The sequence below is a fragment of the Chelmon rostratus genome, chromosome 5 (assembly GCF_017976325.1).
Source record: "Chelmon rostratus isolate fCheRos1 chromosome 5, fCheRos1.pri, whole genome shotgun sequence".
NCBI lineage: Eukaryota > Metazoa > Chordata > Actinopteri > Chaetodontiformes > Chaetodontidae > Chelmon > Chelmon rostratus.
This window is the reverse complement of record NC_055662.1, coordinates 29,867,266-29,880,950: the sequence shown is the minus strand read 5'-3', so window position 1 is coordinate 29,880,950 and position 13,685 is coordinate 29,867,266. Positions and strand designations below refer to the sequence as shown.

The 13,685-nt window shown below is 45.6% G+C and overlaps 1 protein-coding gene across 1 annotated transcript in view; it reads left to right on the top strand.

Moving 5' to 3' along the window:
* The window catches only part of grin1b (glutamate receptor, ionotropic, N-methyl D-aspartate 1b), a 43,031-nt gene that overhangs the window by 8,751 nt on the left and 20,595 nt on the right, over nucleotides 1-13,685 (top strand). Inside the window, exons 4-8 of the mRNA XM_041937227.1 lie at nucleotides 2,043-2,105; nucleotides 3,011-3,108; nucleotides 4,172-4,293; nucleotides 10,074-10,248; nucleotides 13,363-13,513. Coding sequence (XP_041793161.1) covers nucleotides 2,043-2,105; nucleotides 3,011-3,108; nucleotides 4,172-4,293; nucleotides 10,074-10,248; nucleotides 13,363-13,513 — 609 coding nt within the window. The remainder of the gene's footprint in view (nucleotides 1-2,042; nucleotides 2,106-3,010; nucleotides 3,109-4,171; nucleotides 4,294-10,073; nucleotides 10,249-13,362; nucleotides 13,514-13,685) is intronic.

Sequence of the window (13,685 nt, the reverse complement as noted above, 5' to 3'; positions counted from 1 at the left end):
AGAGAAGATAAGATAAGAGAAGATCAGATACGATAAGATAGGATAAAAGAAGATAAGAGAAGATAAGTGTCATTCACGACAGAACCTGAGCCTTTGCTTTTCCTCAAATTAACTGTTTGACATTTGAAATGAGGCCAGTGATTCACCATAGAACCATGTTTTGGGATTGTGGTTGCTTTGGAGTGTGGGGACACTACCTGTGGACCTCCACTGAATGAATTTATTCGTAAGAAGACCAATAATGAGCGTCCTTTCCATGAGGGCTGCTCACTCCCGTGAGGCGCCGCTGGTTCTCAGGTCGTACCGTCGAGGCAGAGTCACGGGTGGCGTCCGACAGACGTGTTTCCAGACATCATTTCTCACAAAGTGCAGCTTGGAATGAAAATGTGTCGTCGTTGAAAAGGACTTTAACTTCTCATGAACTGTGTTTATTTTTCATGTCTTTCATTGTTCATCATGAATGATTCGCAGACTTTGTGTGAATCCTGTGAAGATGCCTCTTCGTCTTCATGCGTGACTCTGCAGTGACACAGTTCAGCGTATAGTCTGTCAGGCTAAAGTAGATGTCTGTGATTAATCAGGATCGATGGTGGACAGGTTTCTGAGTCCTGGTTTGGGTCTATTTTCTCCGTCTGCTCTAAAAATAACGGACGTCTGTGTTCGCGGCAGCTTTGAGGTGTATATTTATCTCCCAAACTAAATATAAGTGAGGAGATGAAGCTGCTGTGCCGCTGGCTGTTGTACTGACGGCTGCTGATGACAGCGTAGGTTAAAACATTTTATTCACTGACGCGTCCTTCATTTCGTTTCTCGTTTATCTCTTTCCAGCGTGTTCTCACTTTGTTCATCGGAGTTTTTTGGGCACATTGAATGCAGCTGACAGGCTCCTGTTTATAACACGTGAAGCACATTTTCCATGTTTATCCCATGATGGCGTGTCGTTTCGAGATGTTAACGTGTGAAACGAGTTCATCGGTTCTCACACGAGGTTTGCTTTGTTTAAGTTCAGTAAAATAAAGTTTGATTCTATGTGTTTTATTATTGTTTGAGTGTAACCTCAGAAACCTGAAAGTTTCTTTATGTTTGAAGAGAATCAGACTGAAAGTGAAACATTCAGCACATCAATAATGAAATCTGTCTTTTCAGGAAAAATATTTAGTATCTAAATGACAGACAGACTGGGGGACAGACAGGTATAGAGAATGGTGGACAGATGGGGGACAGACTGGTGGACAGACAGGAGGATGACAGGTGTGCAGACGGGTGGACAGACAGGGGGACAGACTGGTGGACAGACAGGAGGATGACAGGTGTGGAGACGGGTGGACAGACAGGTGGACAGATGGGTGAACAGACGGGTCAACAGACGGGTGGACAGACAGGCATGCAGACAGGTGGACAGACGGGTGGACAGACAGGTGGACAGACAGGGGGACAGACTGGTGAACAGACAGGTGGACAGACAGGCGTGCAGGCAGGTGGACAGACTGGTGAACAGACAGGTAAACAGACTGGTGGACAGACAGGGGGACAGACAGGTGAACAGACGGGTGGACAGACAGGTGGACAGACTGGTGGACAGACAGGGGGACAGACAGGTGGACAGACAGGTGAACAGACAGGTGGACAGACTGGTGGACAGACAGGTGAAACAGACTGGTGAACAGACAGGTGGACAGACAGGTGAACACACGGGTGGACAGACGGGTGAAACAGACTGGTGAACAGACAGGTCAACAGACAGATGGACAGACAGGTGGACAGACAGGTCAACAGACAGGTCAACAGACGGCTGGACAGACAGGTCAACAGACGGGTGGACAGACAGGTGAAACAGACTGGTGGACAGACTGGTGGACAGACAGGTGGACAGACAGGTCAACAGACGGGTGGACAGACAGTCTGTGACGTGTTTGCGTGCTCCGTCAGCCTCCAGCCTTGAAGTAGAAGTCAGTGGTTGTTGGATGCTTTATGCCCCCGTTTCTCTGACTGTCTGTAATCTTCTGTGTCTGCATATTTTCTCTGTGCACATTACCCATCAGACTAAAAACAGGAACTATGAAAACCTCGACCAACAGAACTTTGACTTCAGGAGAACACCCAAGGTATAAACTTGCATGGTCAAATGATGCACGCCGCCCAACCAATCTCTGAGCTCGCCAGTAGTAGCCAAACACCAGTCAGCCCCGCCCAACCAAAATCCAGACCGGCTCCAGAGATAGACTCTTATCCTGGTGGCACGTCTTTTCTCCACCATCTCTTTTCTTTGGTTTTTCATGATTCCTGCACACCGGGAATGGGTTTACACTCGCAGGAGAGACGCCCTTCCTCTTCCTCTTCCTCCCCCTCCCCCATCCTCTGCCGCCATGTGAAGGGTTGCATGCAGCCAGGCTGAGGCTTGGCTCTGTCTGCAGATATGAGGAACACCACCCACCAGGATCCTCTCACTCCTCTGCAACATCAAAACCTCCTTTTGTCTTTCTTTTGGGAAATGAACCACTTTCTCCACCTCCTGCTCCCGTACTCCCCGCCTCCCTCCTCCTCCCGCTCTTCCTTCTCTCCACTCGAATCTTTTTTTAATTTGCGGTTGCATCAGCGCTCTCTAACATGCACGTCCCTGATTGGTTGGTTGGTTGGTTGGAGTCTTGAAAGCGCCTCAGTTTGCATGTGCCACCACACCACGCACAACTTTTCGCCCCTCCTTCTTTAGAGCTTCGACTTTGAGTTTTCTTTTAGTTCCGCAGATCTTGAACACTTTTTTTGTCTCCATCTTTTGGCCCCGCCCCCTCCCCCCACAGTAGCGTGGGTAAGATGGAGCATGGTCGAGGCTGGGGTCAGGGGGGGCAGGGTGTCGGGACGGGAGGAGGAGGGGATTGTGACGGTTCAGAGCTAATAATGCCTGTCCTATGATGTTTTCTGTGGTGTTTTGTTCTGCCGTGTCTCTCAATGTTCTACGATGTGACTGGTCACCTTCCGCTGTCACCTGTCGCCCTGCGTGGTGGTCCACCAGGCGGAGAAGGTGCTGCTGTTCAGCCAGGACACCAACCTTACGTCTCTGCTGCTGGAGGCCAAAGACCTGGAGGCCCGAGTCATCATCCTCTCCGCCAGGTCTGTGTCAGTAAGGGTATTTTGAGTCGTTGCTAGGTGGTTTTCAGAGCATTACCCGGCTGTCAGCTGGTGTTCTGGGTGGCAGCGACCGTGTTATGAGATGTTTTCAAGGGTTTTGCTGTATAATTGGGAGATATGTGGGGTGACTGCAATGTTGTTAGTTAGGCTGTTGCTAGGCTGTATGAGGTGTGATAGGGTGTTTTTCTGTGACTGCTAGCATGTACAAAAGCTAGCATGTACAAAAGAGGGATATACAGGTTTGGCATCAGTGCCTATTAAGTGGATTGGGTATCATCCAGATGAAGAATGACTTTAATTAGTTCCTCACAGAGAGGACCACAGATTTAAACTTTGGAAAAAAGAGCTCTGCTGTTGGATTGCTGCTCAAGTTTCAGGGTTAGACAGAATCAGATCAGTGCATCTCTGTAGTCAGTGGTTGGTTACAGACATGCGACTAAACAAAGACAGTAGATGCAGCAGTTCAGTCAGTAGAGACTAGCTGATAAAGAGAAACTCTTCACCCTTCGTTTTATTAGTTCAGGTTTGGAATGTTTTCAAAAGTTTGGTTTTCAGGGACTTCCAGGATGCTTCAGTAGCTTGGTGTCGATCTTAACCAGTACTCTTGGGTTTTTTTGATCCAGCAACCCAACAGTAGTGCAAAAGTATCACCAACACCCCATTGGCACTGGGTAAAGTTAATCCAGTACTGCATCTGCCAACCCGGTCTTTTCAACCCAGTCTAGGGTAAAAGGTGGTCCTACATTAAGTGGTTACCATGGTGTTACCAGGTGTTACTGGGTGTTACCAGGTGTTAAGTGTGTGTGTTGTTGCCTGGGTGTGAGGAGTGGCTGGGTTTACTCAGTGATTGGCGGGATGATGTGGGTGGGTCCTGTATGTCAGAGGTGTTTGCAGCATGTGGTTGATTTGGTGACTTTGGGGGTTGTTGGGGTGTATTTTGTGTTCGGCCATGCTGACTCTGTGGGATTGTTCTACGTGATGTAAACACCTGCAGTTGTCCACAGGAGCTACCCACCTGTTTACCTGAGTGCTTCTCTGTTCGCAGTGAGGACGAAGCTGCAGCGGTGTATAAAGCAGCCCGTCAGCTCAACATGACCGGCTCCGGGTACGTCTGGATGGTCGGAGAGAGAGAGATGACCGGCAAAGCTCTGAGCGAAGCTCCAGATGGTACGCCGACTTCTGCCTCTTCTTCCTCTCTCCTCTTCCTCACTCTTCTTCATCTCTCCTCTTCCTCACACCTCCTCTGGAGGTTTCTCTCTGTCTCTATCTCTCAGCTCTGCTTCCATCCAACTTCCATCCAAGACAATTCTTAGTAAAGTCCCTCGGTTTTGCAAAAAGTAGAAGCAGTTTTTTTCCACAAGTGAAGCTTAAGTGAATAAAACACGAAGCTTCAGGAATGAAGCATCTCTACTGACTCATCAGGAAACAAACTCGTCACCTGCTGAGAAAAACAGCAGTTTCTATAGTTTCTGTACTCGTATTGGCAGGTTTAAGGTTTTGAAACTGAAATGAATGGAAGACAGGATGTCATGTAGCTGTGCATCAAAAAGTTTGCTTCACGCAGTAAACAGGGTCCCTTTGCAAGGAGGACAGCGAGAAAAGGACGGTTGTACCTGGACATGAAGAGAAACATGTGACAAATGATCTGCAGATAGTTTCACACACAGTGATTAAAGAAACTACGAGAGAAGAGTCAGAAACATTCAGGTTTTTATAGTTTTAAAACCACATATTGCTGATATCATTCACTAGATTTTTTGCCACAGGATTTGGGGCAATATTTTTTTTTCTTTTATATAGTCAAAAATTTCATTTTGCTTGTATCATATGTGCATTTATATAGTCTACTTTTTTATCTTGTTTTTTTGAATTTCTCTCTTTGTGTTGCTATTACATGCTGCTGTAATGCCCAAATATCCCCGGCTGGGGATAAGTTATCTTATTTTCTCTTATCTTATTAGATATCTTTCATAAAAAAATCTTCATCTTTTACCAAACAGTCCTGGATAAAAGCAGAGTCAGAAATAAGATGTGATCACATCAGAAAAGTCTTTTGTTGCTGGGTGTTTATGGGGTGGTTTCTATGGCTGCTGTATGGTTGGTATGGTGCTGTAGGGAGTTATTAGGGTGTTGATAGGTGGGCATTAGGTGTGTTGAGAAGGTATTTGAAGTAGCAGAAGAATCAGCAGCAGAACAAACTGAAAGAAAGGAAAGATTGATTTCATTCATGCAGGTGATGGATTGATGAGCGATTAATGGCTGATGGATACAAACAAAAAAGACCCAAATATCAATATTAGTATTAATTCTATCAATAAAGTTATTGTGAGCTCATAGATTACATTTTCTAGAGGAATTATAGTCATGCAAGGAATAGTTTTATCTGAGCGAGCAGAATCTATTCTCTGCTCACTTCATGTATGAGAAATGAGATATTTCAGGATGTATACAGTCGTTCTGATTGGCTGTTCTGTCCCCAGGCACTTGGTTTGTCAGTAGAGACGCAGTGACTCAGAAAGTGCTGAAAGGACTGAGAGGCTGATGAATTACTTACGCTTTGCTACAATACATAGTTTTTAAGGCGTTATTATGTGGTTGCCATGGTGTGCAGTCCGTTTCTGGGATGCTGTTGAGTGATTACTAAGGTGTTGCGAGGTGGTTGCTGCTTCCATTTAACATTGAGAGCATCAGCTGTTTAACCCCCCAAAAACAAGCTTTAGATCTGAGCGGAAAGACACGAAGTAGGCCGTCGAGATTTGAACTGTTCTGCCGTTCGTCCTCGTCAGAGTAGCACGTGATTGGATGGAAACATGGCTGCCTGTCTGCCTCTCTGTCTGCCCTCTCTGGTAGTGCTTTAAGTCTCTGATGAAGGAAGCTAATCCTCATCACAGCCAGTTAGCTTCTCAGTGTCCTGGTGTGTTTCTCTCTCTGGTTTCTTCTAACTGCTGGTTGAACGTTTAAACATCCCAACAAAGAAAAACATGTTTAAAGGTTCTGAACCGCTGTTTTCTTTTTCTGGCTCATTGTAACTGTGGCTTTAAATGTGTCTAACATCTTTTTGTTTGTTTCATCTTCTATAGTGTGTGTCGTCCGCCCGCCCGTCTGCCCGTTCTCACTGTATACAAGCCGCTGCTATGGGGGAGGGGGGTGGGGGAGGGGCTAAAGCTTTATTTGAGTTTGGTAAGGTGGGGGTGGGGGGGTTATAAACAGCTAATGTCGCTGCGGGTACCGTGACGTGTCTGAACAAACACTGGTAAGATGCCGCCGCTGCTTCCTGTTTCCTGCTTGATGCTTTGCCCTTTGCCATTGGTCAATACAGGCCCCGCCCACTGCAACATAGCTACCCTGCCAGGGAGGGGGCAGAGTTTATTGAGTCGGCAGATTACTCAGATAGCCAACAGAGCGACACTATATGGCCAAAAATCTGTGGACAGCCCAAAGAAGAATAATCTTTGATGCAGAGAGCATATAAATGACTTTGTATGGAGAAATTATCATGAGATTAACGCTGAGATTTGAGCAAACAAAAATCTGTTCTCTGCTCAATAAGTGCCTTTTTATTTAGATCTTGTTCACCAGAGAAACTGGTAGGTGAGAAAGTGTCTGAGGGTTTTAGAGGAGGTGGGAACGTCAGGGGTCATTATCAGATACTTTCATTGAGCACAGAACACACGTTTGTTTGCTCACATGACGAGCTTCAATGTGTAATGATAATTATTACACTAAATATTTTTTATGTACATTTGAAAAAATGTCCCATTGCGTCGTGTTTGTATTGTGACACAAATGTAAGGCCATAGACGGTGAAACCATGAGAGCGACTGAAGGAAGGCTCATCCTGTTGGCTGCTGGGTAATCGGCTTCCCGCTCTGTTGCTGTGGCTTTTTGTTTCAGAAAACATCCACACCGACCAGCTGCTGCACTCTTAAAAAATGTTCATGTTCTTAAAAGTGTAGCCAGACTGCACTCTGAAAATAATCCTCAGCTGTTTTGTCTCTGTTGGAGAAGTTTGAGGTTTCTTTTTCGGGAAACCGTTTCAGGTTAAAGCCTTTTTATTGTGACATTAACTCACCGGGAGAACATGTTTCACTGGTCTGAAACAGGAGGAATTATCTTTGGTTTTTCTGCTCTCCAGAGGATGAACCCTTCACATGTTAACGACCTTGAATCTTTCCTCTAGCGCCCTCCTGAGGACAAATTTTACTTTAAGCTCTTTTTAAGTATAATGAGAGAAACCATCACTACATTGAACTTGAAGATCCACTGCTGACCTTGTAAAAAGCAGTCAATCAACACATTAACTCAAGGTCCCCTTACTAGATATCCTGCAGGGCTTTCAGCCTCATTCTGATGGCTGATCCAAGGCTGATGAAAGCCACAAGAAAGCAGAAAGCTCCACAAGAAATCCAGCATGTGGACCTTGAGTATGAGTTTTCATGCATACAAGATAGAGAGCAGATAGACAGATGTGAGCTAGATCAAGAATCAAGAATCCTTTATTGTCATTGAGCATGTCAACAACATTTGCATTGATTTGATGGATGTAAAGCGGAGCAGGCAGTAAAAGGCTTGGATCTGATGTTCACCGCACCTTAAAGACTGTGTGGGATTAAATTTCAGAAATGAGCGTTTGACCGAATGGAATCCATTTCTGTGAAATAACGTCTCATCCTGGTGTCATGAAGGCGAGGTTTTCTGATCTCTCTGTCCTTCCTGACCAGTTCTCCCACCAGAAGGTTCAATAACACACAAAAGAAGTTTCTCCTATCAGATTTTAGCCTTGGGCCTGGTGTGCTTCATTTGTCATTGTGACAGTATTATGTGCAGGTACATACTGAGGTATTCAGTATCCATACGGTTGGTCGATACTCTTGAGAACAAAAAACAAAGACCTGGTGGATTGTGGCCCCTGCAGACTTAAGGTACAAAGGTGAGAGTGGTTGGGCCACAACCTTCAACCTTCCTGAACTGCTCTACAGGTATTTAAAGACTTTTCTAGATTGGATTATATACAGGGAAGGAACAGAATAACGAGGCCTCCTGTATCTTCAGTATAAAACAATCCAATAGAGCAGGCATGTCAAACTCATTCCATAAAGGGCCGTGTGGCTGCAGGTTTTCATTCCAACCAAGGAGGAGCACACCAGGCTGGAATCAATTAATCAGCTGATCTCAGTCTTCAGCTGATAACTAAGTGAACCCTTGATGTTGATTGGTTGGCCTGGTGTGCTCCTCCTTGGTTAGAACAAAAACCTGCAGCCACACGGCCCTTTATGGAATGAGTTTGAGATGCCTGCAATAGAACAACAACTCTGCAGCCTCACTGATCTATCACCAACTCGGAGGCAGTTTGTGCTGAAGAGGCGTGTTGGGTTGCATTAGATTATTACTCTAAGTGTTCCTGTTATTGTGTCCACCCCCTGTATCTGTACAGGTCGGACTGTGCAGAGGTTGTTTCTGAAACGATTCCCTAAAAAGAAACCTACGAAGCAGTACTGTGACATTATGGATTTTGATGTGCCTTTTCTTCACCAGACACTTGTCACATGAAGAGGAAAAAGTTTCTGCATTTGGTGCTTCCGCTAACTGAACAACAGTATGCTAACACTGTTAGCATTAGTAGTTGGAAATGATAAGCTCTGCTCAAGGGAAACACAATCATTTTAATTAGAAATGCTGTAAGCCATCAGTTGTTAATTAGATTAACCAGCTCTACCCATTAGGTCCAGGTAAGGAAGTTAACTTGTTGAATCCAGTTGTTTGAAGTAGAAATATTTTCTTACTTGAAGAGTGCTAACTAGCTCCAGTGCTAGCAGCACTAGTTGATAGTTTAAGAAAGAAATGTTAGCTAGCCGTTCACAGTAGTTTCAGACAGGAATGTTAGCTGTTAGGTTCCAAGTATTTTTAGTGGTAAATGTTAGCTAGCGGCTGTGTTTCAGTGGGAAATGCTAACAGTGTTAGCTGTTCCCATTAGTCACAGTTGGAAACATTAGCTAGTTTCTGTGGGACTGTCGACAGTCTTAAAACACCTGTTTCCAAAAGTGTTGGAAGGAAACCGTTGCTAACAGTCGTGTTCAGGATTCATCTAGCATGCTGCATCCTTTGGTATCTATAAGAAACTTTAGTTAGTTGGTGTTCCCACTGGTTTTGGTGGATGTTAACAGTGCTAGCCAAGTGTCCCTTGTAGTTTCAGGTTCTGGTGCTTGAATCACAGGTAACTGGACTTGGACCTCTCATCCAAGAGGCTTCTTCAGTTCTGACAGAGTGGTCGAGTCCCAGGTATTTCACCTCTGTGGATTCGTTTTCAGGGTTCGTTGGTGATAGACCTCGATAACAACCCCACAGAGGTTAATGTTAAATGCTGTTCCTGGGTCCCCATCAGTCAGACAGGACTGAAGAAGCCCTGTGGATGACCTGAACCAGGACCTGAATGACTGAGAGCCTTCACAGACATTCCAGGAGGACATTTAAAGTTGAGATGTCTCTGTGGGGAACGTTCACAGCCAGATGTTGTCAGTCTGCTGGAGGACAGATGTGGACACTCTTTTTGCTGTGTGACATGTTTCTGCTGAAGGGAAACACAGTTCATAACGTCTCAGTGAGGCTTTTTCTGTCCTGAGAGACAAACGGCTGTGATTCTCAGAGTGAACTCCCAGCATGCAGTTTGGTATTACTGAACACTGACCTGACGCCTGAAGCCCTGCGTGTGTGTGTGTGTGTTTGAATTACACTGAAGCACTCCTTTAGTTACATCTGTGAAATTAATTTTAAGTGTGTGAGAGTTTTTAATTAACATGTCTGTATGAATGAGGGCAGTTTTCAGTCTGCAGCCTATTTAACTTCCTGCTGTGTGTGTGTGCGTGTGTGTGTGTGTGTGTGCGTGTGCGCGTGTGTGTGTGCGTGCGTGCATGTGTGTGATACATGTATGTGTGCTATGTGTGTTGCAGGCCTGCTGGGCCTCCAGCTGATTAATGGTAAAAACGAGTCGGCGCACATCGCGGACGCCGTTGCGGTGGTGGCTCAGTCTCTGCAGGAGCTGTTTGAGAAGGAGAACATCACGGAGCCTCCGCGGGGCTGCGTGGGAAACACCAACATCTGGAGGACAGGGCCGCTCTTCAAACGGTCAGTACCTCCACCGGCTCAGAACCGACACCGCAGCAGGGGTGCAGACTGGTCCCCTGTTGGAGAAGATGTTGAATTAGTGTCACATCCTTATTTTAAGCTAATATGGCTGTCCTGATATTAAAGCTAGAAAAATGTCAAGTTATACAGAAATAACACAGTAATAGTTAATTATCAACTGATATTTATCAATCATCATCAATCTTTTTATACACTGATGTGACATTAGAGTTGTATTGTTCATCTTTTCTCAGAGTGTCACAGTCCTGCTGACACTCTGGACAAACTGCATGTTCAGGCACTTCAAATGGAACTGAGCAAAAAGGGGATATTTTACTATAAATGTAATTAAACCTGCCAGAAATGTAATATTTAACTTTAGTGATTGCTGTAATTATGTCCTTTTTACTAATTAAGTCTTCATTTATTTTTAAAATTAAAAACAAATTTGTATCATGGCAGCCAGTTTACATGCAGCAAGAAGAAAGACGACGCTTAGAAACTGATTAAATAGAGTAAATTCATTTTAAATAATCGGTAAGTGTTGCAGCTGCTGCTGACATGAGGTAAAATACGGAACAAACCGGCGACACCGCCGTGTTACAATAGCCCAGAACAAACAAACCAAACACTGACTCTGAAGAGGGACTTTAACGTTTTTTGTGTTTCTAGCGGCCACTGCAGGGGGAGGGCGATGCAAAGGGTGTTCAGCTGTTTGCAATCTGCAACCTCACCACTAGATGGCACTAAATCGTCCACACACTCAACCTTTAATTAATGACATAACTGCATAATTAACCAATCAGTGGCAGAGGAATGCCAGCCTTCCACCCGCTGTTTCAGGGAGTCTTTCATATGAACTAATTGATCTATCTCACTGTCAATCAACGTATCAGTAGTTCTGGTCCTTCTGACTAAAATGCACCATCACACTTGATATTAACATCTCTTTGTACGTTGTTATAGTGATCTGAGCAACACACGAGCATCACAGTTCTCTCTGTTGGGAAAGGCTGCACAGACTGGGGCCTTCATGGCCTCCATGAAGTCAGAAAGGTTAGCGACATGTTTGGTTTACTCAAACCAAACATGTCGCTAACATGGGCTTCAGGGCATTCAATCGTTCGCAACTGGACCTCGTCAGTTTGTCTTAGAAGATGTTTCGCCTCTCATCCGAGCAGGCTTCATCAGTTCGTAAGCAACCAGACTAGATAGGACAGCTCTAGTCCAATGCAATGATGTTAGGTTCAAGTATTTATCCCCTGACTGAGACCAACCCACAAAACCAAGAATGGTATCACTCTATTGTGAGGCAAACGATCCCCCCATTAAGGCGGGGTGGGGTGCAACCCTTGGGTGTCAACGACAGTCGCCTGCCTCGTTAGTGTCCCATTGTTGTCATTGGGGGGCTCCTTGAGCCATGTGTGAATGGCTTTGTTGTTTGTTTTCAGAGGCTAAATCTTTGAATCTCTTTGGGAGAGATGAAAGGACGGCATTGCTCTCCCAAAGAGTTTCAAAGATTTAGCCTCTGAGGGTTGCACCCCACCCCGCCTTAATGGGGGACTGTTTGCCTCACAATGAGTGATACCATTCTTGTCTTTGTGGGTTGGTCTCACTCAGGGGATAAATACTTGAACCTAACACCATTGCATTGGACTAGAGCTGTCCTATCTAGTCCGGTTGCGTACGAACTGATGAAGCCTGCTCGGATAAGAGGCGAAACGTCTTCTAAGACAAACTGACGAGGTCCAGCTGAGAACGATTGAATGCCCTGAAGCTTACAATGACCTGGATGAATGAGAATATTCACAGGCATGTCGCTAACATGTCTGTTAGTATAAAGTTTGTGTAAATCTTTGCTCATCTTCATTCATTCTCTCCTGTTATTTATTAGTTATGACGCTGTTGAGCTGATTTCTTTCAGTTTCATTAATCAGACGTCTTAAAGTGGCAGTTAAAATGATGATGATGATGATCCTAAATTCAACATGTTTGTATCATCCATCATAACTCTTGATGTTTTGCTCGTCCAGCTGATGAGAGACTGAAGCAGGAAAACTGCAGTTTGTGGCTTGAGGTTGTGAAGACTCTGACGTTCGCTGCTCACTTCGCTTCATTTGGTTTCTGAAACCGGAATTTAACAATGGAGTTCATGCAAATTTCACGTTGTATTTTTTCACGTGGTGAAACGTGATGAAAGATGTAGAGATGAACGGATGTTGTGGTGCCGCTGTGGGAAGCAGAGAGGTGGAGGAGTGGAGGTCAGCAGAGGCCGACAGCTCGGGTTAATGCGACCGTACGTCACACTGTGGCTGCTAGCCACCACCAGCTAATGAGGTCAAGTGCAGGTTTCTTTGTGTGTGTGTGTGTGTGTGTGTGTGTGTGGGGGGGGGGGGGGGGGGGGGGGGGGGGGGGGGGGGGGGGGGGGGGGGGGGCTGTGATGTAAAAGGCTCAAGGTTGAGCTGTGATGTCAACCAATCAGGATTACAGAGTGACAACAGCTGCAGCCTCCTGCACACTGCACACACAGAACAGGTGTACTCAGGTATTCAAACATTTCAGTGAGTTCAAATAAAACAAGAAGGGAAAACTAAAGATAAACATGTAAAAATATCAGTGTAAAAAAAACTTGAGGTAGTGTTGGGAGTGAGGGTAGTACAGCGGTGATGAGCATTTAAAGACTTTTTTTAGTATATGAATACTCATCTTTGCCAGATACAAAGAGATCCAGACACATCGTGAGCACATGGAAAATATCCCAGTATCACTTCGCTGGATGATAGAACCAGTCCCTCCTCTCCTCTTAGCATGCTAAGCTAACTATGGCTGGAGGCTTCTTTTGTTTAGGATGGAACATTGTGATTAGTGGAGTCCTGCACTGGAGTCTGACGCTTCACTGATCTGATCTGGGTTCAGTTGTCTCTTAGTCTGACACAACTGGGATAATGAACCTCTGACTGCTCGGCTGCTGTGACCCACATAGACCATCAAGTCCACTTAGATCAGTTTTATGTCTGTGGTCCAGTATTACTCTCAGAGTCTCTTCAGTCCCACTGCAGCAGCATCATGTGATCGTGAACCCCTTTTTCTGCTGCTCTCTGATTGGCTCTCCAGGGTGCTGATGTCATCCAAGTACCCTGACGGCCTGACGGGACGGATCGAGTTTAATGACGACGGCGACCGACGCTTCGCCACCTACAGCATCCTGAACTACCAACAGAAACCCGGTCGCCTCGTCCAAGTCGGAGTCTTCAATGGATCACAGGTACAGTACACCTGGTCACATCCGGTCACACCTGGTCACACCTGCTCACACCTGGTCACACCCGGTCACACCTGGTCACATCCGGTCACACCCAGTCACACCCGGTCACACCCGGTCACACCCGGTCACACCTGCTCACACCTGGTCACACCTGGTCACACCCGGTCACACC